The sequence below is a fragment of the Lagenorhynchus albirostris genome, chromosome 11 (genome assembly GCF_949774975.1).
Source record: "Lagenorhynchus albirostris chromosome 11, mLagAlb1.1, whole genome shotgun sequence".
NCBI lineage: Eukaryota > Metazoa > Chordata > Mammalia > Artiodactyla > Delphinidae > Lagenorhynchus > Lagenorhynchus albirostris.
The window spans coordinates 18642782-18668619 of NC_083105.1; the positions used below are offsets into that span (position 1 = coordinate 18642782).

At 41.2% G+C, this 25838-nt stretch overlaps 1 protein-coding gene across 1 annotated transcript in view; it reads right to left on the reverse strand.

Annotated features, from left to right (window-relative positions):
* LOC132529314 (voltage-dependent anion-selective channel protein 3-like) overlaps nucleotides 1-25581 on the reverse strand; it is a 64211-nt gene extending 38630 nt beyond the window's left edge. The window contains 1 exon segment of the mRNA XM_060165655.1: nucleotides 25463-25581. Within this exon segment, the coding sequence (XP_060021638.1) occupies nucleotides 25463-25581 (119 nt within the window).
* Between the last annotated feature and the right edge of the window lie 257 nt (nucleotides 25582-25838).

The window sequence follows — 25838 nt, forward strand, 5'->3', positions numbered from 1 at the left end:
CTTATGTGACCACAGACCCTCTGACACAGCCCCCAGGTGAGGGCCTCGTGTCAATCCAGATAAGTGAAACCCACTTTCTCGTATTTTCAGATAAAAATTAATATAAATCATTTGAGCAGGATCTTTTTGCAGCAGCAGTGAATTGTCTTGTAGTCCAACTTGCTCATTTTACAAATGAGAAAATAGGCCAAGACAAGCCGATTTACATTCCCTCTTTGGAGGAACGTGAAAATTTAGTAAAGGACAACAGCGAACCACATTGGGCCACGTGATGCTGTGTGGCCATGCTCAATTCTGCCTTCAAAATGGGCAAGGGAGAAAGCTTTGAAAGAATCCTGGTCTTGGATTCTCTGTTAAAGACCTTTGTTGTCACTGCGCAAATCTCATTCCATTGTCCCCAAAGTTGCAGAAACCTTCACTTGAACACTATAATTGGGGTATTTGGAATGTGGTGTCTTTGACAGTTTCAGTCTTGGGAGACATTGTGCCTACGGAAAAGTTTCCTGAGTTCTTCCAGCCTGTGAAGCAGGTAATATATCTTTCTTCCTTTCCAGGTAATGAACTTCTTAAAGGCAGTGGTCATGTCTAATTTTTTTTTCTTTTTTTAAATCCCCCCTCAAGTGGCTGGTTCAATGGCTTGCATCTAGAAGGTGGTTAATAAATGTTGACTGAGGTTGATAGAATTTCTACGTAAGACATCAAACTTTAGACAATTACAAGCTGCACTGAAAATTGTATTTGTAAATGTGTAGTAGGACACTAGAGAGGGCTGTTCCCTTCTGAGCTATTGTTCTCAGTTCAAATAGAACTTTCTACAACAGTGGAAATGTTCTATATCTGAGCTCTCCAGGGCATTACCTGCTAGCCACAAATATCTATTGAGCACTTGAAATATGGCTAGTGAGGCTGAGGAATTTAATCTTTCATTTTATTTAGCTTAAATAATTTAAATAGCTGGATGTGGCTAGCAGCATCATATTGGACAACACAGAAAACCTAGATGATAAATTATTAAGTGTAGTAGCTTCAAACTTCAGCATTCATCATTTATCTTATAATGACAGCCTTTCAAACACCTCACATTTTGTACCACATCACCATCAGGTTCTACTTTCTCCTATTCTCTCATATCCCTTAAGATCCCCAGGCAGTACTCTTTCTCCTACGTGTTTATTTTGTTTAACCCATCATCTAAACAACAAAGTCACAAAAAACCTAAAAGCAACAAGGAAAATAGTGATAATTAAAAAATAGAATTGATCTTATCATTCCGTTAGAGAAGACGTGTCCTGGGTCCTTCCAGAGAGAGCCGTGACAGGACCCTTTGGTCAAAGCCTCAAGCTCATTGGGACGTCGAACACTGGCTCCCCTTTAGGGGCAAAATTGTAATTTGGTCTTAAAAAAATCTATATAGTTTCCTTTGCCAATCAATTAAAATGTTAATATTGAGTCATTATATACTGAGTTTCCTAGATTCAATTTCTTGGATTGAATCACCAGTTTAACTCCTACCCATTCTTCAGGACTTGGCTTCATCATCCCTTCTTCAGGATGACTTTCTGATCTCCATCACTAATCAGATTTCCCTAGGATGCGTTCTCTCAGCATTTGCACCTCTCCTCACAGGGTTGTTGTAAAGACAAATAAAATAATGCAGAACAAGCACCTATTTAGTGCCTGACACATAGTAAGTGCTCAAGAAATACTAGTTGTCCCTATTTTTATAGAGGCACCCTATCCACATGGAGAATTTGAACCATAGTGAAGTTCATCAATATTGAGCTTTGGGTTTAAGAATCAAGGAAAAATTGTAAACAGACAAAATAATTCTGAGGTCATAAGCAGGCCAAGGTGGGGTACACTGGATGGTCTGTAATGTTAGTATAGATAAGGCAGAGGAAGTGATTCAGAAATGAATCTGGGAAAGAGAAGAGATTGTTGTGGTTCCACTGTGATTCAGGACTACCTAAGTGACAATTCAAAGGATATGTGCAAGGTCATCTGGTTAACCCATTTATAATTGGGGAAGATAACACCTAAACCATTGAGATATTTGTCCATGTTACCTTTCAGTCCTTGTCTGTAGTCTTATTAAACTTTTACATATTTGAAAGAATATGTACGTTTTAATAACTTGTATATTTTCCCTCTTTTTATAGTATTTTGCCCTTATTGTCTCACACCCTGTCTTAGCCATTCTGAAGTGATCAAAACAGTTTATTTGTAGCTCTTTACATCTTTCTCTATGCTCATACACATATGTAAACAAATATATGTTTAAAGGTTTTTTAATGTTTATTTTTACAAAAATTGTGTTATACTATACATGCTTATTTACAACTTGCTCTTCATACATTACACATATCCAACATCTGTTTGAATTGCTCATAAAAAACCTGGAATGTGTGCTAGATTTGGTGTCTGTTCTTATTCCCAATCGAAAACAAACCAATTTTCTATTTCTGGAAGAATAATAGATAAGATACTCTGACTTACCCTCCCAGTGAAATCCTCAAATGCAGAATAAAATTTTTAAAAATCCTAAAATGCATTAATGAGCTGTTAGGAAGCAATGAATCCAGAGAGGTAAACAGACTACTAAAGATACTTCCATTCTGAGGACATCTGACGAAACCCCAATGAAGCTGGATTTTGATTGTAATGGCCTCTTATGGATGGGAGAAAGGAGAAAAAACTAGATTCCACGCAATGTAGGAAGCATAAGGGAAATCCCACATATAGCTGGAAACCCACAAGCCCAAACAGGCTGAGTATGCAAGGGTAAACTAAAAATAAAGCTGCCAGCCCCCCAAGTAGGGAACAGCAAGGAAAATGGTCTGCCTTGAAACTTGGTACTAGGAAGAAAGATAATCAATGGATGGATTTTAATAGTAGATTAGACATGGTGAGAAAGAGGATTAATAAATTCAAAGCTAGATCTGAAGAAAGTATCCAGCATCAAGCACCAAGAAACAAAGAGATGAAAAATAGTTAAAAGTGGAGACACAAGGCTAGAGTGAGACGGCCTAATATTCGGGGTCTCAGAAAAAGAGAAGAGATATATGAAGGAGAGAGGATGTTTGAAGAGATAATGGCTAAGTATTTTTCAGAACCAGCGAAAAGCATCAATCTTCATATTTACGAAACTAATCCATCCCAGTTGGGACAAATAATAAAAAATACACACCTGGAAACTTCACAGTCGAACTTTAGAATCCCTCCAAAAAGATAGTATCTTCAAAGCTATCATCTGTGAGAAAACTAGACTATCTACAAAAGAATGGCAATTGAATTGAACTGATTTCTGAACAGCAACAATGAAAGCCAGAAAAAAGTAGAATTTTGTGAATGTACGGAGAAAATAACTGTCAACCTAGTATTACCCAGCAAAATATCTAATAGTCAAGGCGAAATAAAGACATTTTCAAGAAGAATAGAAACTGGGAAAGATTGATACCAACAGACACTTACTACAGAGAATTCTAAAAGGATGTGCTTGAAGAATAGTAAAGGTATCTCCAGATGGAAGGTTCTTAGATACAAGAAGGAATGATTAGTGAAAAAGTTGTAAATCTATGTATTTGGGTTGGCCAAAAAGTGCCTTTGGTTTTTAAGTAAAAATAAAAGACACATTTTCCATTTTCACCAAGAACTTTATTGAATAATGTATTTGCCCTTTTGTTCCACTACCTTCTGCCGTTTTTCAGGCAACTTCATAATTCCATCTTCCCAAAACTTGTTATCTTTCTGAGCAAAGAACAGTTCCAGGTGCCTTTTACAGTCTTCCAGGAAATTGGAATTTTTCCATTAAGAGAATTTTGTAAAGACTGAAATCAATGGAAATCTGAAGATGCAATGTCTGGTGAATACAGTGGATGAATCAGAACTCCCCAGACAAGCTGTAACAGTTTTTGCCTAGTCATCAAAGAAGCAGGCGGTCTTGCGTTATCCTGATGGAAGATTATGAGTTTTCTGTTGACTAATTTTGGACGCTTTTCATTGAGAGCTGCTTTCAGTTGGTCTAACTGGGAGCGGTACTTGTTGGAATTAATCGTTTGGTTTTCCGGAAGGAGCTCATGATCGAGGACTCCCTTCCAATCCCACCCTATACACAACATCACCTTCTTTGCATGAAGACGGGGCTTTGGCGTGGTTGTTGGTGGTTCATGTAGCTTGCCCCACGATCTCTTCTGTTCCACATTATTGTACATATCCACTTTTCATCGCCCGTCACAATTTGTTTTAGAAACGAAATGTTTTCATTATGCTTAAGTAGAGAATTGCATGTGGAAATACAGTCAAGAAGGTTTTTTTCCACTTATGTGGAACCCAAACATCAAAGCGATGAACATAACCAAGTTGGTGCAAATTATTTTCAACACTTGATTTGGATATTTTTGAGTATGTTGGCTAGCTCCTACGTGGTATAACGTTGATTGTTCTTAATTAATGTCTCAATTTGATCACTATCAACTTCAACTGGTCTACTGGACCGTGGAGCATCGTCCAGTGAGAAATCTCCAGCATAAAACTTCAGAAACCACTTTTGACATGTTCAATAAGTCACAGCACCTTCTCCATAAACTGCACAAATCTTTTTTTACGTTTTGTTTTTGTTTTTACCTTTCTTGAAATAATAAAGCATAATATACCGAAAATATTGCTTTTTTACTTCCGTCTTCAACATTAAAATGGTTACACAAAAATTCACCAATTTTGGTAAGTCTTTTTTTAAATGAACGCTGATATGTCAGCTGTCACATACGATCTAACAAATTGTTTCAAATGAAGTTAAAAACTAAGTGCTACTAGAGCCATCTTATGGAAAAAGCAAACAAACCTTTTGGCCAACCCAATATAAGTCTAAAACGAAGATCAATTGTATAAAACATTGATGGTGATAAGCGAAGAGAATGAAATACACAGAACAAGGATAGTGTGCAAATTGGAAGTGACTGATTGGATTAAAGTGTTTTAAGGCTTTGAATTTCATGGGAAGAACATAAATGTATAATTAATTTTAGACTTTAATAACTTAAATATACATGCTGTAATTTATATGGGAATCTAGAACAATAGAAGTAGCGATTATAAATTCTAAATCGTCAGAAGAGGCAGTGGAAATAAAAAATCAATCCAAAAGAAGGTAAGAAAGAAAAAGAATTAAACACAAAAGATGAGACAAGTAGAAAGTACAAAATAAATTGGGAGAAGTAAAACCAAATGTACTTGTCATTGCAAAAAATTAAATTGTAAATATTCCAATTGAAAGACAAAGACTGTCAGACTAGGTTTCAAGAAAATAAGGCCATATGCTCTTTAAAAAATGAGAAATATAAAACCTTAGATACAGAAAAATTAAAAGCATAGAAAATGATATAACTGGCAAATGCTAGTCATAAGAAAGCTGGTGTAGCAATGTTAATAACTTTAGACTTTATGACAAAGAACACCATGATAAATAATGAAAGTTACCATGTAATGAGAAGAGGTTCAATTTCTGAGACGAATATAAAAATTCTAAAGATAATTTGCCTAGCAGCATACACAGAAAATGAATAAAACCGAAACTAACTACAAGGAAAAACTGACAAATCTAACAGCATACTAGAGAGATTTTAATACACTTTTCTCAGTAATTGATAAATCAAGTGGACAAAACTATCAATAATAATATGAAGACTTCCCTGGTGGCGCAGTGGTTAGGAATCTGCCTGCCAATGCAGGGGACATGGCTTCGAGCCCTAGTCCGGGAAGATCCCACATGCCGCAGAGCAACGAAGCCCATGCGCCACAACTACTGAGCCCTCATGCTGCAACTACTGAAGCCCGCACACCTAGGGCCTGTGCTCCATAACAAGAGAAGGCACTGCAATGAGAAGCCCATGCACCACAATGAAGAGCAGCCACTGCTCACGACAGCTAGAGAGGAAGCCTGTGCGCAGCAATGAAGACCCAACGCAGCCAAAATAAATAAATAAAATTTAAAAAAATAACTGAAAAGTGAAAAGAATAAATATGATCTCATGTTCTATAAAATGTAAAGTGAAAAATCATTTCAGATTCTGTTTAGCATGTCAACTTTTTATTAAAGTTAAGAAAAATTAATCATAATTTTTAGGAATACACAGGTATGTCTTTTTTTTTTAACATCTTTATTAGAGTATAATTGCTAACAATGGTGTTAGTTTCTGCTTTATAACAAAGTGAATCAGCTATACATATACATATATCCCCATATCTCCTCCCTCTTGCATCTCCCTCCCACCCTCCCTATCCCACCCCTCTAGGTGGTCACAAAGCACCAAGCTGATCTCCCTGTGCTATGTGGCTGCTTCCCACTGGCTATCTATTTTACATTTGGTAGTGTATATATATGTCCATGCCACTCTCTCACTTCGTCCCAGCTTACCTGTGTCCTCAAGTCCATTCTCTACATCTGTGTCTTTATTCCTGTACTGCTCCTAGGTTCTTCAGAACCATTTTTTTTTTTTAGATTCCATATATATGTGTTAGCATACGGTATTTGTTTTTGTTTTTCTCTTTCTGACTTACTACACTCTGTATGACAGTCTCTAGGTCCATCCACCTCACTACAAATAGCTCAATTTTGTTTCTTTTTATGGCTGAGTAATACTCCATTGTATATATGTGTCACATCTTCTTTATCTATTCATCTGTCGATGGACACTTAGGTTGCATCCATGTCCTGGCTGTTGTAAATAGAGCTGCAATGAATATTGTGGTCCATGACTCTTAGTGAATTATGGTTTTCTCAGGGTATATGCCCAGTAGTGGGATTGTTGGGTCATATGGTAGCTCTATTTTTAGTTTTTTAAGGAACCTCCATACTGTTCTCCATAGTGGCTGTATCAGTTCACATTCCCACCAACAGTGCAAGAGGGTTCCCTTTTCTCCACACTTTCTCCAGCATTTATTGTTTGTAGATTTTTTGATGATGGCCATTCTGACTGGTGTGAGGTGATACCTCATTGTAGTTTTGATTTGCATTTCTCTAATACTTAGTGATGTTGAATATCCTTTCATGTGTTTGTTGGCAATCTGTATATCTTCTTTGGCGAAATGTCTATTTAGGTCTTCTGCCCAGTTTTGGATTGGGTTGTTTGTTTTTTTGATACTGAGCTGCATGAGCTGCTTATAAATTTTGGAGATTAATCCTTTGTCAGTTGCTTCATTTGCAAATATTTTCTCCCATTCTGAGGGTTGTCTTTTCATCTTGTTTATGGTTTCCTTTGCTGTGCAAAAGCTTTTAAGTTACATTAGGTCCCATTTGTTTATTTTTGTTTTTATTTCCATTACTCTAGGAGGTGGATCAAGAAGGATCTTGCTGTGATTTATGTCATAGAGTGTTCTGCCTATGTTTTCCTCAAAGAGTTTTATAGTGTCTGGCCTTACATTTAGGTCTTTAATCCATTTTGAGATTATTTTTGTGTATGGTGTTAGAGAGTGTTCTAATTTCATTCTTTTACATGTAGCTGTCCAGTTTTCCCAGCACCACTTATTGAAGAGGCTGTCTTTTCTCCATTGTATATTATTGCCTCCTTTATCAAAAATAAGGTGACCATATGTGTGTGGGTTTATCTCTGGGCTTCCTATCCTGTTCCATTGATCTGTATTTCTGTTTTTGTGCCAGTATGATACTCTCTTGATCACTGTAGCTTTGTAGTATAGTCTGAAGTCCAGGAGCCTGATTTCACCAGCTCCAGTTTTCTTTCTCAAGATTGCTTTGGCTATTCGGGGTCTTCTGTGTTTCCATACAAATTGTGCAATTTTTTGTTCCATTTTTGTGAAAAATGCCATTGGGAGTTTGATAGGGATTGCATGGAATCTGTAGATCGCTTTGGGTAGTAGAGTCATTTTCACAATGTTGATTCTTCCAATCCAAGAACATGGTATATCTCTCCATCTGTTTGTATCATCTTTAATTTCTTTCATCAGAGTCTTATAGTTTCCTGCATATAGGTCTTTCATCTCCTAGATAGGTTTATTCCTAGGTATTTTATTCTTTTTGCTGCAATGGTAAATGGGAGTGTTTCCTTAATTTCTCTTTCAGATTTTTCATCATTAGTGTATAGGAATGCAAGAGATTTCTGTGCATTAATTTTGTATCCTGCTACTTTCCCAAATTCATTGATTAGCTCTAGTAGTTTAGTGGTAGCATCTTTTGGATTCTCTATGTATAGTATCATGTCATCTGCAAACAGTGACAGCTTTACTTCTTCTTTTCTGATTTGGATTTCTTTTATTTCTTTTCCTTCGCTGATTGCTGTGGCTAAAACTTCCAAAGCTATGTTGAATAATAGTGGTGAGAGTGGACAAACTTGTCTTGTTTCTGATCTTAGAGGAAATGGTTTCAGTTTTTCACCATTCAGAATGATGTTGCCTGTGCGTTTCCATATATGGCCTTTATTATGTTGAGGCAAGTTCCTCCTGTGCCTACATTTTGGAGGGTTTTTATCATAAATGGATGTTTAATTTTTTTGAAAGCTTTTTCTGCATCTATTGAGATGATCATATGGTTTTTCTCCTTCAATATGTTAATATGGTTTATCACATTGATTGATTTGCATATATTGAAGAATCCTTGCATTCCAGGGATAAACCCCACTTGATCATGGTGTATGATCCTTTTAATGTGTTGGATTCTGTTTGCTAGTATTTTGTTGAGAATTTTTGCATCTATGTTCATCAGTGATATTGATCTGTAGTCTTCTGTCTTTGTGACATCTTTGTCTGATTTTGGTATCAGGGTGATGGTGGCCTTGTAGAATGAGTTTGGGAGTGTTCCTTCCTCTGCTATATTTTGGAAGAGTCTGAGAAGGGTAGGTTGTAGCTCTTCTCTAAATGTTTGATAGAATTCGGCTGTGAAGCCATCTGGTCCTGGGCTTTTGTTTGTTGGAAGATTTTTAATCACAGTGTCAATGTCAGTGCTTGTGACTGGCTTGTTTATATTTTCTATTTCTTCCTGGTTCAGGCTCAGAAGGTTATGCTTTCCAAGAATTTGTCCATTTCTTCCAGATTGTCCATTTTATTGGCATAGAGTTGCTTGTAGTAATCTCTCATGGTCCTTTGTATTTCTGCAGTGTCAGTTGTTACTTGTCCTTTTTCATTTCTAATTCTGTTGATTTGAGTCTTCTCCCTTTTTTTCTGGAGTCTGGCTAATGGTTTGTCAATTTTGTTTATCTTCTCAAAGAATGAGCTTTTAGTTTTATTGATGTTTGCTATCATTTCCTTCATTTCTTTTTCATTTATTTCTGATCTGTTCTTTATGATTTTTTTCCTTCTGCTAACTTTAGGGTTTTTTTGTTCTTCTTTCTCTAATTGCTTTATGTGTAAGGTTAGGTTGTTTATTTGAGATGTTTCTTGTTTCTTGAGGTAGGATTGTATTGCTATAAATTTCCCACTTAGAACTGCTTTTGCTGCACCCCATAGGTCTTGGGTCATCATGTTTTCATTTTCCTTTGTTTCTAGGTATTTTTTGATTTCCTCTTTGATTTCTTCAGTGATCTCTTGGTTATTTAGTAGTGTATTGTTTAGCCTCCATGTGTTTGTGTTTTTTACATATTTTCCCCTGTAATTGATATCTAGTCTCATAGCATTGTGGTCAGAAAATATACTTGATACAATTTCAATTTTCTTAAATTTACCAAGGCTTGATTTGTGACCCACGATATGATCTATGCTGGAGAATGTTCCACGAGCACTTGAGAAGAAAGTGTATTCTGTTGTTTTTGGATGGAATGTCCTATAAATATCAATTAAGTCCATCTTGTTTAATGTATCATTTAAAGCTTGTGTTTCCTTTTTTATTTTCATTTTGGGTGATCTGTCCATTGGTGAAAGTGGGGTGTTAAAGCCCCCTACTATGATTGTGTTACTGTCGATTTCTCTTTTTATGGCTGTTAGCATTTGCCTTATGTATTGAGGTGCTCCTATGTTGGGTGCATAAATATTTACAATTGTTATATCTTATTCTTGGATTGATCCCTTGATCATTATGTAGTGTCCTTCTTTGTTTCTTGTAATAGTTTTTATTTTAAAGTCTATTTTGTCTAATATGAGAATTACTACTCCAGCTTCCTTTTGATTTCCATTTGCATGGAATATCTTTTTCCATCCCCTCACTTTCAGTCTGTATGTGTCCCTAGGTCTAAAGTGGGTCTCTTTTAGACAGCATATAGGTCTTGTTTTTGTATCCATTCAGCCAGTTTGTGTCTTTTGGTTGGAGCATTCAATCCATTTATATTTAAGGTAGTTATCGATATGTATGTTCCTATTAGCATTTTCTTAATTGTTTTGGGTTTGTTATTGTAGGTCTTTTCCTTCTCTTGTGTTTCCTGCCTAGAAAAGTTCCTTTAGCATTTGTTGTAAAGCTGGTTTGGTGGTGCTGGATTCTTTTAGCTTTTGCTTGTCTGTAAAGGTTTTAATTTCTATGTCAAATCTGAATGAGATCCTTGCTGGTTAGAGTAATCTTGGTTGTAGATTTTTCTCTTTCATCACTTGAAATATGTCCTGCCACTCCCTACTTGCTTGCAGAGTTTCTGCTGAAAGATCAGCTTTTAACCTTATGGGGATTCCCTTGTACTTTTTTTTTTTTCCCTTGCTGCTTTTAATACTTTTTTTGTATTTAATTTTTGATAGTTTGATTAATATATGTCTTGGTGTGTTTCTCCTTGGATTTATCCTGTATGGGACTCTTTGCGCTTCCTGGACTTGATTATTTCCTTTCCCATATTAAGGAAGTTTTCAACTGTAATCTCTTCACATATTTTCTCAGTCCCTTTCTTTTTCTCTTCTTCTTCTGGGACCCCTATTATTAGAATGTTGGTGCGTTGAGTGTTGTCCCAGAGATCTCTGAGACTGTCCTCAATTCTTTTCATTTTTTTTTCTTTATTCTGCTCTGTGGTAGTTATTTCCACTATTTTATCTTCCAGGTTACGTATCTGTTCTTCTGCCTCAGTTATTCTGCTATTGATCCCTTCTAGAGAATTTTTAATTTCATTTATTGTGTTGGTCATCATTGTTTGTTTGCTCTTTAGTTCTTCTAGGTCCTTGTTAAACGTTTCTTGTATTTTCTCCATTCTGTTTCCTAGATTTTGGATCATCTTTACTATCATTACTCAATTCTCTTTCAGGTAGACTGCCTATTTCCTCTTCATTTGTTTGGTCTGTTGAGTTTTTACCTTGCTCCTTCATCTGCTGTGTGTTTTTCTGTCTTCTCATTTTGCTTATCTTACTGTGTTTGGGGTCTCCTTTCCACAGGCTGCAGGTTTGTTGTTCCTGTTGTTTTTGGTGTCTGACCCTACTGGCTAAGGTTGGTTCAGTGGGTTGTGTAGGCTTCCTGGTGGAGGGTACTAGTGCCTATGTTCTGGTGGATGAGGCTGGATCTTGTCTTTCTGGTGGGCAGAACCACGTCCGTTGGTGTGTTTTGGGGTGTTTGTGACCTTATTGTGATTTTAGGCAGCCTCTCTGCTAATGGATGGGGTTGTGTTCCTGTCGTGCTAGTTGTTTGGCATAGGGTGTCCAGCACTGTAGCTTGCTGGTCATTGAGTGGAGCTGGGTCTTAGCACTGAGATGGAAATCTCTGGGAGAGCTTTCACCATTTGATATTACATGGAGCTGGGAGGTCTATGGTGGACAAATGTCTTGAACTCAGCTCTCCCACCTCATAGGAACAGGCCTGACACCTGGCCGGAGCACCAAGGCCCTGTCAGCCACCTGGCTCAGAAGAAAAGGGAGAAAAAGAAATAAAGAATGAAAGAACGGAAGAATGAAAGAAAGAAAGAAAGGAAGGAAGGAAGGGAGGGAAAGGAAGGAAGTAATGAAGGAAGGGAGGAAAAATAAAATATAATACAGTTCTTAAAAATAAAAAAGTAATCATAAAAAAGAGAGAAAGAAAGAAGAGAGGAACGAAATCAAAAAACAAATCCACCAATGATAATAAGCACTAACAACTATACTAAAACAAACAAACAAACAACCCCCCCAAAAAAAACCAGAGAGACAGAACCCTAGGACAAATGGTAAAAGTAAAGCTATACAGAGAAAATCACACAAAGAAGCATATACATACACACTCACAGAAAGAGAAAAAGGAAAAAACATCTATATATTAAAAAAAAGCACAACAAATAAACAAGTCTATCAATGATAATAAACTCTAAATACTAAACTAAGGTAAACATAAAACCAGAAACAAATTAGATGCAGAAAGCAAACCCGAAGTCTACATTTGCTCCCAAAGTCCACTGCCTCAATTTTGGGATGATTCATTGTCTCTTCAGGTATTCCACAGATGCAGGGTACATCAAGTTGATTGTGGAGATTTAATCAGCTGCTCCTGAGGCTGCTGGGAGAGATTCCCCTTTCTCTTCTTTGTTCGCACAGCTCCTGGGGTTCAGCTTTGGATTGACCCTGCCTCTGTGTGTAGGTCACCTGAGGGTGTCTGTTCTTCGCCCAGACAGGACGGGGTTAAAGGAGCAGCTGATTAGGGGGCTCTGGATCACTCAGGCCAGGGGGATGGAGTGGTGTGGAATGTGGGGTGAGTCTGCGGCGGCAGAGGCTGGTGTGACGTTGCAATAGCCTGAGGCGCGCCGTGTGTTCTACCGGGGAAGTTGTCCCTGGATCACGGGACCCTGGCAGTGGCGGGCTGCACAGGCTCCTGGGAGGGGAGGTGTTGGCAGTGACCTGTGCTCGCACACAGGCTTCTTGGTGGCCGCAGAAGCAGCCTTAGCATCTCATGCCCGTCTCTGGTGTCTGTGCTGATAGCCGCGGCTTGCGCCCATCTCTGGAGCTCGTTTAGGCAGTGCTCTGAATCCCCTCTCCTGCACACCCCAGAACAATGGTCTCTTGCCTCTTAGGCAGCTCCAGACTTTTTCCCGGACTCCCTCCCGGCTAGCCGTGGCGCACTAGCGCCTTCAGGCTGTGTTCACGCAGCCAACCCCAGTCCTCTCCCTGGGATCTGACCTCCGAAGCCCGAGCCTCAACTCCCAGGCCCTGCCCGTCCTGGTGGGGGAGCAGACAAGCCTCTCGGGCTGGTGAGTGCCGGTTGGCACCGATCCTCCATGCGGGAATCTCTCCGCTTTGCCCTCCGCACCCCTGTTGCTGTGCTCTCCTCTGTGGCTCTGAAGCTTCCCCCCCACCGACACCCCCATCTCCACCAGTGAAGGGCCTTCCCAGTGTGTGGAAACTTTTCCTCCTTCACAGCACCCTCCCAGAGGTGCAGGTCCCATTCCTATTCCTTTGTTTCTGTTTTTTCTTTTTTCTTTTGCCCTACCCAGGTATGTGGGCAGTTTCTTGCCTTTTGGGGGGGTCTGAGGTCTTCTACCAGCGTTCAGTAGGTGTTCTGCAGGAGTTGTTACACATGTAAATGTATTTCTGATGTATTTGTGGGAAGGAAGGTGATCTCCATGTCTTACTCCTCTGCCATCTTCAAGGTCTCCCAGATGTATGTCTTCAGACTATATTTAAAAAGTAAAGGTTTGATGAAGACAAGATCCAGTATAACAGTCATTTCAAATGGGGAGAGGTCTGTGAACAGAACTGGAGAAGCACATAAGTAAATGTAACTTAGTATTCTAGCTCATGTATTGGATGGTGGGTAGATAGGTGATTTTTCCTTATTAAAGTAATAAATAAACAAGAACTGAGGATCATTTAAATCAAATTCTGTGCTACTGAGTATATGTCTATCTCTGTCTCTATCTCTATTTCTATCTATATATGTATATCTGGAGATGGATTGCCCAAGTTAAAATTCTGGCTCTGCACTCAATCTCTCTGTATCTTAGTTCCCTTCTTTGTAATATGGAGGTATAATCATTATACTTATTACATCTTGGTGAACATTAAATGAGCTAATACATTTAAAGTCCTTAAATCATTGTTTGGCATGGATTAGGGGATCAGTAAATGTTAGCAATTATGATTATTGTTTCTGAGAGAGAAAAGACTTTTTGGACACCATGCCCTCCTTTTCCCCTGGATTTGTTCATACTCATCCTGGTTTCTTTCTCTTCTGAGATAATTAAGGAAGGATTCCTGCACCTCTTTAAGGCCCCTCCTTCACTCAAACTCTGAATCCCATCCCCATCTCCGTTGCCTCCATGCTTCATTCCATAAACGATCCTGTCCTCTCTTGCTTCGCCAGTCTCTTTGTATCAGTAAGTTTTGGGCCAGGAAAACAGAAACCATTTTAGGTATTTCAAGCAGTGAGGGATTTATTACAGGGTGTGGGGGTGGGTGAAGGTCAGGAAAGCCATTTCGAGCTTTCAGGAAAACAATATCCACACCGTTCTTTCCATCTGAGGCAACTTCCCTTCTCCTTTGATAAGTGACCTCTACACAGCCTTCAGGATTTGGCCTCTCAATCCCTGCTTCTGGGAAGACCACTCGAAAATGTTAGTCTGCCCCAGTCTCCTAGAGGACACAGACTCCTGGGTCAAAGACAAAGGAAGGCTTATCGCTCACAGAAATAGCAGCTGACAGAGTGTCATTTTCTTGTACTTACTGGTTCTCTGAGTTCAGTTTCTACAGGGTGAGGTAATGAGGGTCAGGTGACACTTGCACATGCAGGGCGTTGTATTACAGGGGCAGAACCCTGGACTTAGAGAAGCTGAATCTTTTATAATGGGTTGCAAGTAAACGTGCCCAAAATTTATTCGGGGAGAGCCTTTATATTTATTTTACTGGACAGTAAAAAAACTTGTCCTTTCTCTGGAGGGAAATACTCTTTCTATCTCCCAAGGCTGTTTGCTCTGCAAGCATTCTTGAAAAGATAGTCTGAGCGAAAGGGCAGTGAATGTTTCTGCTCACAAGGCATGCAGAAATTTGAGAGACCCACGGAGAATTTGTCTCATACCACTTATTACAGGTTATTTTAACTGATTGTTCATTTGACATATTCTCTAACTGTACTGTAAGTTTCTTGAGGGCAGGGTACAATCTGTTTCCATTGCTTTATCTCTGGGATAGTGACTAGTGCATAGTAAATGTGAAGTAAATGTTTGTGGAATGAATGAATGAATGAATGAATGCCCTCAGTTCTACTTGTGACACAGGGTTGGGATTGATGCTCCATATCTAGCTCTTCTTATCCAAGGCTAGTGCAGTATCTGGGAAGCAGTGCTGGGGTTCTAATGGGTCATAGATCCTCTGGGTCATGCTTGGGCAAGTATTTGGGTGTGTAATTGCAGGAATAGGAGGATGATGTGATTATGAGGTATCCCAATATCCTCCTTCTCCTTTCCCCTCTTCCAGAGCATGTAAGTTGGGTGTACAGAACCTCAGGATAATGACTGTGATATTTATTTGAAATCTAACTCTATCTCTAGGCTGGGGACTGGTGGGTATTTCTGGTACAAGAAGAATCTTTAAATAATCCTCAAAGAATTTTGATAAAACTGTTAACATCCATCAGAATGTAAACTCTACGAGGGTATTTTTGGAGATAATAAGGCCTTAATACATTTTGTTGATTGAAGTAAAGAATTTATTGTGTGCTCACTATATGCCCAGGCATGGGACTAGGTGTGGGGCTAAGCATTTAACATACTTCATTTAATTTGCACAGTAACCCTATGAAGTAGGTATTATATTAGCCCTATTTAGCTGACAAGGAAACTGAGATTTAGAGAAATTGACTCACCATGACAACGCCATTAGCAAGTGCTGGGCTGGTGTTCAGACCTAGGCATGACTCCACACAAAGCATCCCTCTGCCCATAAAATGCCAGTGTTGGAGGGTTATCGTTTATTGAGAAGGAGGGTGGTAGAATGTCAGCCTATACTATGTGTTTTCAGTGAATCAGTATCTGATCCTATGATTTGAAAATTTGTAGCTTGACAAGTATTGTGCACTTGAACAAGATCAAGTTGCTGACCTTTGAACCTTTCGGCCCTAAAAACTGTCCCTTTCACATATTTCCACTTCAACTGTGTGCTGTAAACATCTCAGAAAATGTGGTTTTCAAAAAAGTAGCTTCAAAAACATCAATATTCTGAGTACAGGATGTGCTTTGGTTCCCCACACATGCCTGGCACCGTAGTTTTACTATTTACCTAGACCCTGAGGTCATCCAGGGGACTTTTTCATAGAAAATAGGGACCAGGGAGAGGATGTTTCTCAACTAAGACCCATGAGGGCCAAAAAGCACAGTGGAAAAGAACAATAATAAAGACAGCAGCTGCTGAAATCACTGAGCTAGTGAACAGCAGATGAGCCAAACCATCTTCTGGGCTCTTACAAATACTAAAGTTTATACTGCCAGAGTGAATTCCTGGCTGGAAATCTGAAGGGACAATTTGAGAAAATTCAAGCTCCCCAAAACGAATTTGCCGTTTTTAGCCATGACAAATCACCATAGCATTTAACAAGCGCAGTGATTACTGAGTTAGAGGACATAACCGGCATTGTTGCTCCAAGTGAATATCCGAGGCTCAATATTCATTTATATCATTAGTGTTATGAAATGCAGCAGGGGTATATTCAGGAGCTCACTCTGTTGGCAGAGTCGGCCTGAAAGGAATCGCATCCTGTTAAGGACTGAACTGAAGGCCGAGCTTTAGTGTGATTGGCACTGGTTCCAGTCCTGTCAGCAGACACACAATTCCCTGTGCCTCACCCCGTTGTTAAGAGAAGGCTGGCAAGCCGGGAGACCCCGGGGACAGGGACACAGCGGTCATCCTCATTTGCCTGCATTCGGTCACATAGTAGGTCACAAGTACTAATGATAATTTAATAAGCATATCAGTCAAATGGCAGATGACAATGTTTGATTTTGCTGTGGAGGTCGTAGATCTGAAAGCCAAGAAATTTCTGGAGTTCGTGGAAAATTAAACAAAATAAAATAGAGCTATTTTCCTTTCTTATCAAATTTGCTCTCCTTGAGAACAAATAAATACTTTTTCCCCCGATAGACAAAATAACTGTTTTACAAGTTTAAGGTATAAAATGTTTTAAATTCAAAGTAACTATAGAAAAGAAAGTAAAATTCTAACCATAGTGACAACCACAGTGAATATTTTGGTACATATTTCTAACCTAGGTATAAATCCATTTATAAAACAAATTGGCATCGCACTATACATACTTTTGGTATCAGGCTTTTTTCCATTTTGTGTGCTGTAAACATTTTATTGTCTTGATAAATAGTCACCTCTTACCTGTTTGTTTAATTTTTTGTGGCTGTTTCGTATTCCGTGATGCAAATGGGTGTGAAAATTTCTGGGGCTTTTCATACATAGGATGTAGAGGAAAGACACAGGTTTAATAATTCAAAAAGAGTCATGTACCACAATGTTCATTGCAGCTCTGTTTACAATAGCCAGGAGATGGAAGCAACCTAAGTGTCCATCAATAGATGAATGGATAAAGAAGATGTGGCACATATATACAATGGAATGTTACTCAGCCATAAAAAGGAACAAGACTGAGTTATTTGTAGTGAGGTGGATGGACCTAGAGTCTGTCATACAGAGTGAAGTAAGTCAGAAAGAGAAAAACAAATACCGTATGCTAACACATATATATGGAATCGGAAAAAAAAAATGGTCATGAAGAACCTAGGGGCAAGACGGGAATAAAGACACAGACCTACTAGAGAATGGACTTGAGGATATGGGGAGGGGGAAGGGTAAGCTGTGACAAAGTGGGAGAGAGGCATGGACATATATACATTACCAAACGTAAAATAGCTAGCTAGTGGGAAGCAGACACATAGCACAGGGAGATCAGCTCGGTGCTTTGGGACCACCTAGAGGGGTGGGATAGGGAGGGTGGGAGGGAGGGAGACACAAGAGGGAAGAGATATGGGAACATATGTATATGTATAACTGATTCACTTTGTTATAAAGCAGAAACTAACACACCATTGTAAAGCAATTATACTCCAATAATGATGTTAAAAAAAAAAAAAGACACAAGTTTAAACCACAGCTCTTCCAGGGCCTCATTTTTCCTCAACTATATAGGAGTACTAACATTTCACTGGCCTCCTTGGAGTGTTGTCGTGACAGTTAAGTGAGTTTCTGTGACACCTAGAACAGGCTATGATTGTAAAGGATTCTTGTTTATAGGTGTGTTTATGGGACGTGTGGGTAACACTTCACAGATGGGCCATAACACTGGAGTCTGCCTAATCATTTGGTCTTAAAAATAGAAAAACAAGCCCACCAAACATCACAACCCAAGTTATGTCAAAACTTTAATCCCACAATTCCTCCTAATGCGGCTTTTTAAAAAGTTTTGAGTAAAATAAAACTTAAAGAACCAGCACATACTTTTACGGATTTGTCTTCTTTTCAACAAAGAACTGGTGTGACTGACTCAAGCTCCTGTTTGCACATATGGGGAGGGCTTTAGTCTTCAAACAAAATCACTGGGGGGCTTTGATGTTGGGTGGGAGTTCAGGGAAGCCTCTCAGGGTCCAGGAATTAATATGTTTTGATGCATGCTAATTTTTAATAGTTCCCAGGTTAATATTCTTTTACCTAAAATATAGTGAGAAGAACTTGCCACTCAAACCTCTGAAATGAGCAGGGGCAAAATCCAGATCCTTCAATATTTCCGGTTCCCAAACCCTACTCTGCTTTCCTTTGACAACGGGAAACTCTGTTTAGACAAACTACTCCCAAAGTAAGCAGCGCTTGACCATGTCCTGCTGCTACAGATGGCCCTCCTGGGTTATCCTAATGTTCTGACGAGAGGACAGGGCTGGCAAGAAATTGTGCTCTCCGTTCTACAAGGTGCAAAACGTTAGGTCTTGTGTTGATCACAATCCAGGGGGAGGCAGGATTTATTTAAAAAAAAAAAAAAAGAAACTAAAAGAATTCAACTTCTTTACATTGATTGCTGCCCAGACTAAAAGTTAGTGCACCATTTTTAATGTTAGCAAGAACGTCTCTGATAGGGAATAAACATATGATCAACTTTTGTTGCAGAGAAAGATGATTTTAGGAAGAGGTTACGAATCCTTCCACTTGGAGGAAATGAACTTGACGGCTTCTGCCTCTGTATTGTTACAGTCATTCCCCCCCCGCCCCCCCAACCTTTCTTTTGGAAATAAGTCCCCTGGAATGGCCGGGCGATGTGGGAAAATATTGTGACACACAGGCCTGTTTACGTTTTTGGGGGCGGCTGTTTTGTTTGCCTCGCCGCCCCCGGGCCCCTCCTTTTCATGGTTGGCGGTCCCCGACAGCTCGGATTCCTCCGCTGACATCTGCTATAATGAGAGCTCTGACGGGAATAGATTTGCAAAATGATGGGCTCACAATAGGACGGAGCTGTTCCCCAAACTTCGCTCGAGATAAGCAGATGGGGTCTGAAAACAGAGCATTTGAACCGATTAGGTCGAGGTGAACGCCTTTATTCAGCGCACACTGAAGAGCTATTCTGCTGCGACACCCACCCCAACTTCTCTGCCGACCCCCTCCACCCCTCACCTCCCCCGGGTTGGAAACGGGAGGGTTGCCGATGGATGGCTTCCTTTCTCTACCTCCTGCACACTCGCCTGGAGTCCGGCCCTTCCCGTCCCTAAAGCAGAAGCCTGCTGGGCACCTACCTCGTGCCAACGGGCTGAACGACAGAGAAAAGCCACCCCGCACGCCGCATAAAGAGAAGCTGGGGCAACACATGGGGCTTTCCCACTCGGCACAAATGATGGCTGTTTGTGCTAGTTAACCTTTTCCAAGCCCGGGTCGCTCCTGCTGGGAGGCAGGGGCAAGCTGCAGGGAGAGCAAGCCTGGCAGAGCCCAGAGTCGCCAGCACGCCCGCCCGGGGGGCCCCCAGCGTGCGCCGCCGCCTTCGCAGAATACCAGAGGCCCCCATCCCACTCTTCATACGTCAGCCGGCTCCATGTGCTGGTGACAGTTTGGATTCCAGAAGAGAAGGGCCTCCAGGACAATTCTGCAGACACTTCCTGGTAATTCTGATTGCCTGGCACGGTTTACCTTCGGAAGCTCTGAAAAGGATGAAATGGAAACGTTCCCATCCCGGGCTTGATTATTTTCAGCGTCTCCACTGGCTGTGTCAAGAGCAGCCTCCTTTGTACTTTCCAAGCCTAAGGTCAAGTCGGTAATACACTTTTTAATAACTTGTGCCCCAAGCGTATTGACTGAAGCAAAACTAAAACGGGGGGATTGCACAAGTACATTTCTAAGACCCATTCCCTGGGTCTCTGGGGAGAATTCTGACAGTGTCAGAGGGGTAATGCTATCCAAGGGAGAATGAGGACAGAAGGTGACCGTAAAGGAAATTTTGGGAAATAGCTTTTCAGGGCAGGGGGAGGTGAGGGAAGCAGAAGTTAAAAAGCGCTGGGAGTTCGGTGCTCAAGTGGAGGGCTGGTACTGCCGCACCACTGAAATAGCCAAACATTGTAGAAGGAATCAGATTTCTGCAAATTGCAGGTTGAAATAATCTGTGGAAATGCATTTATTCCAGCTGCCAGGCTTCTGAAGAGCAGGACTCGGACCCTGCAGTACACTCCAGAGAGTAGCCTGTAGAGCTCATATTCTCAAACCCCGCATCCCTGGCTATCTCCTGCTGCCAGCCCAGACCGGTGGGCTTTTGTGCTCAGTGCAGTTTGTTTATGTGGTGGTATCGTTCAGAATGGGGTGTTTACCTGGCAGTGAATATCCTTAGAACAGAGGGTGTGCTAAGGCACGGTTGAAATAGTTCATTTACCAAGAAAGCCATCACAGCATTTCCATGAATAGATCAACAAAATCTAGCATTACAGGCATCGCATTCTGAGGAAATCCACCTTAGAGTTATATCCTTGTTTATCAAAAGAAATCATAGAGGATTCACTAAAACTTAATATTTGTGGCCATCAATAGTGGTAAAGAGAAGAGTGAAGTAACTGGGTGCAAAGGTTGGGATCTTGAGCTACTTTTTATTGGGATCGTCTGAGACGAAATATAGGTAAGGGATGCGAATCATCTCCATTTTTAGGTCATGTCGTTCATGGAAGCTCTCAGGTACTTGGAGGGTAGGCGTTTATTGGTTTTCATAAGACCATGGGATTAAATATTAAAGCTAGTTTGCATTGGTGCTTTTTTTTAGGTACAAACTCTCGTGGTCCTTTAGAAACATAAAATGGTAGAAAGAATGTTGAGTTTTGGGTGCACAACATTTGAACTTTGGCTCTACCACTCACTGGCTGTGTGACTTTGAACACATTTCTTAACTTCTCTGAGTCTTGGTGCTATGGACTGAATGTTGTGTCCCCCTAACATTCATGTAATTGAAGACCTAACCCTCTGTGTGATAGGAATTGGAGGTGGGGCCTTTGGGAGGTAATAAGGTCATGAGGGTGGAGCCCTTAAGACTGGAATTAGTGCCGTTAGAAGAAGAGACATGACAGAGATGACCTCTCCCTTCACCATGTGAGAATACAGCAGGCTGTTGCAAGCCAGGAAGCCAGAGTAGCTTAAATATACTTCAGAAAAGCAAACTATGTCTTACTCTGCCTGAGGATTATATTATTTCTCCCCAAAGATAGCTTGGTAATTCTGTTACAGGAATATCATTACTGATTCTCTGTTATTCTTTCTTGAGGACTAAAAGGTGTAAATTGGAAAGTTCTGCATAGTTGAAAAACGAAACACACCAGGATGATTGGCTTCTTGCAAATAGCATAGTTGGTTAAGAGAGCAGTCTCTGAAATCAGACCGCCAGGGCCACGTGCCCAGTTCTGCCTCTTACTGGCTGTGTAATAGTGAGAAATTTATTAACTGATGTTTCCGTTTCCTCATTTGTAAAGTGGTAACAATAACAGCATTTATGTGATGGGGTTGTTATGAAGATAAACTGAGTTAATAGACATGAAGTGCATCGACCAGTGCCAAGCTTGACCTGCTGTCGTCATCATCACCATCATCGTCACACTGCGATGAACAGCTTTGTAGTGAAATGTCTGCATGCCTTAAGATATATCCCCAGAAGAGCTGAATCGCTGAGGCAAAGAGCATTTGCCACACAGCTCCTTTAAGACTCAAGAACCCCATCTAATGGAGCCGGTAGTTAACTTAGCAGCCGGGCCAGGTGTGTTTTGTCTTTAGCCTTTCTTGGACTCGAGAGGAGGCAGCGCTGATCAAAACCAGATTCAGGTGCTGTAATGCTGGGCTTCTCTTGCCACTGAGACAGCAAAGGTGTCCCCGAGAATATTTCCTGGAGATGTCTTGTGATTCTCTTGGCACTTAGCTCACCCACGTCCTATCTGTTGATGGATCTGGGAACAGTACTTCTGTTCGTTCTGCCCCCGAGCAGCCATTCATCACGAGACACCCTGTCAGGGAATGCCCAGAGCCATTGTGACAAATAAATTTACTTAGTGAATCGTACAGTTCAAGTGAATCAGAGTCGATTCGGTCCAGCCTTACTGTGTCACTGGGCTGACGGTCATTCTGGTGAGTGGCAAGGCTGATGGTGCCTGGGTTTGCTGGGTTTGTTCACTGGTAGCATTTTAAAGGGAGGACTTGCCCACGGTTAGCTGTCACTTGGTGTGAATAGGGGAGCAGGCATGGGGGAGGGGGCCAGGGAAGCATGTCTCCCTGGTTTTGGAACGAGAAGGGCACACTTGGGAAATGCGACCATGCATTTCTCTCTTGCTCCCACTGCGTGCCTCGAGGAAGCCTGACTGGGCGTGACAGGGCCCTGTTGTAGCCAACTTTTTGATTCCTCTCTATAGACCCAAGCTCTCCTCCCAGACAAAAGGAAGGGGTCGGGGTGGCTGGAGAGACTCAAATCACTGGGCCTACTTCCTCTTTCATCTTCCTTTGTAGGTGAGATAAAGGCCAGAGAACAAACAGATAATAAAAAAACAAGAAATCCTTGAAAAAGGATAGGCAGAATAGGTCTTGGGGGCTGTGAAAATAAGCCAAAAGAGAAGGTCAGGTTCTGTTACCCTTTCAACCTGCTTAAACTGAGTAGAAAGACAGAATAATTGAATTAAATTGGCAGAGGGAACATTTTTTGAGGAGCAGAGGTTGGGTAAGGACTATGTTTACCCAAAGTCTGTAGCACATGCCACGTCCCCAAACATGCCTGTTCAGTGAGTAGATGAATGAATGAGTGATAATGACAATAAGGTTTCAGAAGCCTGGATTTTTGATCTTTCATTCATCACTTACTATCTCTGTGGCCTTAGGCAAGTCCCTTACACATTCTGAATCTGTGTTCTTACCTCTAAAACGAGACTAATAATACTCTCTTGCAGGGTTGTTGAGAGGTTTAAGATAATATATGTAGGCATTCAATGCACAGAAGATATTATTAAGCAATTATTGTTTTATATTAATATCACTTAAAGCAGGAGTTGTCAAGCTTTTGGAATATGGGCATCCCATTATAATGTTAAAGTAATTTGCAGATACCCCTCATGCTAGGATATGTATTATTGACGGAGAAAATAATACAGTAACATTTTGGAATGAATTTCTATTTGATTAATCACAGCACATCTACATACATAGTTGGTCAGATGAAAATGAGGCGACATGTATTCTCTCTGAAGACAAGGCACAATGCTCATATAAGTTATCACGGGCCCTTGCAAAAGCCCTGCAAGCCTCCAGGTGACTGGGAGCCGCCATCTGAAAGGACTGGACGATGGGGGGCCATCTTTAGAAGAGAGGATTCATGTATCTTAGCTATTGATACTGAGCCAAGTTAGATGTGGGAGATGGCCTTGCTATACAAAGATAGTTCTTCAGACTAACATGTTTCAAAGTTGGGGTTATTTTCCTCTCTGGGAGCGAGGGGTGTGGGCTTTTTAGCCACGAGAGCCTGCTAGATACCAGCTCCTTCCATAATCCTCATAACAATGGGACTTGTTTCCAAGCTGACCTGCCGAGGAGAGCAGTTGTTGCGGTGGACGGTTTGACTCCCCGTGCACTTTCCAATCCAAACCATTGTGAACTCGTATCTTAGCAGAGCCCTGAGATGAGGGCTCGTTTGCAGGTAGCTTATTTAGGGAAGTAATTTCAAGGAGCATGTTGTGGGGCGGGGGGTAAGACAGGGAAATTGGGAAGATTGGAAAGCTAGTTGGAGGGTGTATTGTTACCCGGTTACTGATGAGGGCAACTGGAATGCAATCCCATTGGGGACCTTTAAGAGCTGTGTGGAAGGCACCTTAAAATCCACTGAGACATGAAAGGGTGGGGCATTGTTTTCACTGGCTCCTGTCTTCTGATGGTCAGGGTTGTCCCATGGGGTGTTAATTCCCTTTTCCTCCTAGGTTTGCACCTGTGTCAAGATGGCTGGATGAGGCTGTGATGGAAAACGTGAGAGATGTGGGTGTGGATGAGACACGAGATTGCCAGATAATTCCTGGACACGGTTGGTGCCGCAGCAAGGGCTGGGTCAAAAAGTGAACTAGGAACACGGGAGGTGGGACACAAGAGGTGCCCGACCTTTCACTTTAGGAAGACAGAGTTCTTGCCGCTGGCCGGACGGGGTTTGAATTCTGCAGACACACCTTTATTAGCTTAAAAGAAACTGGTAGACGTTGATGTTCTCAGCGCAAGGCCAGATCAAGGCAGCAAGGAGAATCACGATTTCTGAAGCCATAGAGACCTCCATGTGAGCAGACCCCCAGCCCAGGACTTCTTGGGAAAAACAAGCGCAACAAAGGGGGAAGTAGAGCTGAGATCAGGGCTGGTCACTATCAGTTCCTGTTGGGCATCATCTCTGTACCATGTATTGCGTTTGCTGCTGGAGCTAGAAGGGTTAATGGAGCACAGTGCGTGTCATAGCCTACAGTCCATAGTACACAGAGGAGTATGACATGACAAAATAAAGGAAGAGTTTACTTCCTAGTTGGGGAGACAGGCAAACACTGTAGTGGATGGAAACATGAAAACCTCTTGCAGCTGGGAAGGGAATGACTGAATCCTCCTGTAGTCCTGGAGGAAGGCTTTGCACAGAAGGCAGTAAATAATTAAGCTGGGTCTTGACGGACGAGTAGGAGTCTGCTAGGTGGTGACAGGGAGGAAGGGCATTCACACAAGGACAGAGCGAGATGGCAGAGCATGTGTGTTTTGGGCATGCCATGAAGTCTTCACATGGCCATTCTTTCTCTCAAGGGTTCCTGGCTCAGGCCACTATTTTAATTAGTGTTCTTGTTGTTTGTTTTGCTTTTGGTCATAAGAAATAGAGGGTTCCTGTGAAGGGTTGTTTATTGTAAGGTGATACATAGGAGATCAGGGAGTACACGTAGATTGGGTCTTTGATAGGCCAGGAATGATAGACTCAACCCTTTGCCCTGAGGTCCAAATAGAGTGAAATCTCTCCTGCTCCCCGCATCCCCTACCTGGGACTGCCTGTGCCAAGGAGTTGTGGGTGGTTTGTTCCCTTTGTAAGGTGAAATAGGCATGTCGGCCATCAGGGTTTTCCAGTCTTCTGTGATTCCTATCCTGGGTCCTGTGGGTCATTTATACTCACCGCTCACTCTTCACACTGGTCAAGCAGAGTTTGTCGTTTGTCCCTTTGAGGGATGTCTGGGCCACTTCAGTGGCCACCACATCCCTTTTCACTTCTCGACGGCCCTCTGTGGTGCCCATCTCCTGCCACCACTAGCCCGTCCAGCATCCTTTACCTTCTTCCCTCCTCTTCCTGTACCACTGCTCTCAGAATGGGACCTCATAACCCTTACTTCTGTCTCAAAGTGGGTTATTCAAATCCATGATCTTGTCAACCTCATTTCTCATGGCTGGATCCCGGCATCTCCCTGACTTCAGTCATCAGTGAGCTGTGTGTGTGTGTGTGTGTGTGTGTGTGTGTGTGTGTGTGTGTGTGTAAGGGGACTGGTTGAGGGCTG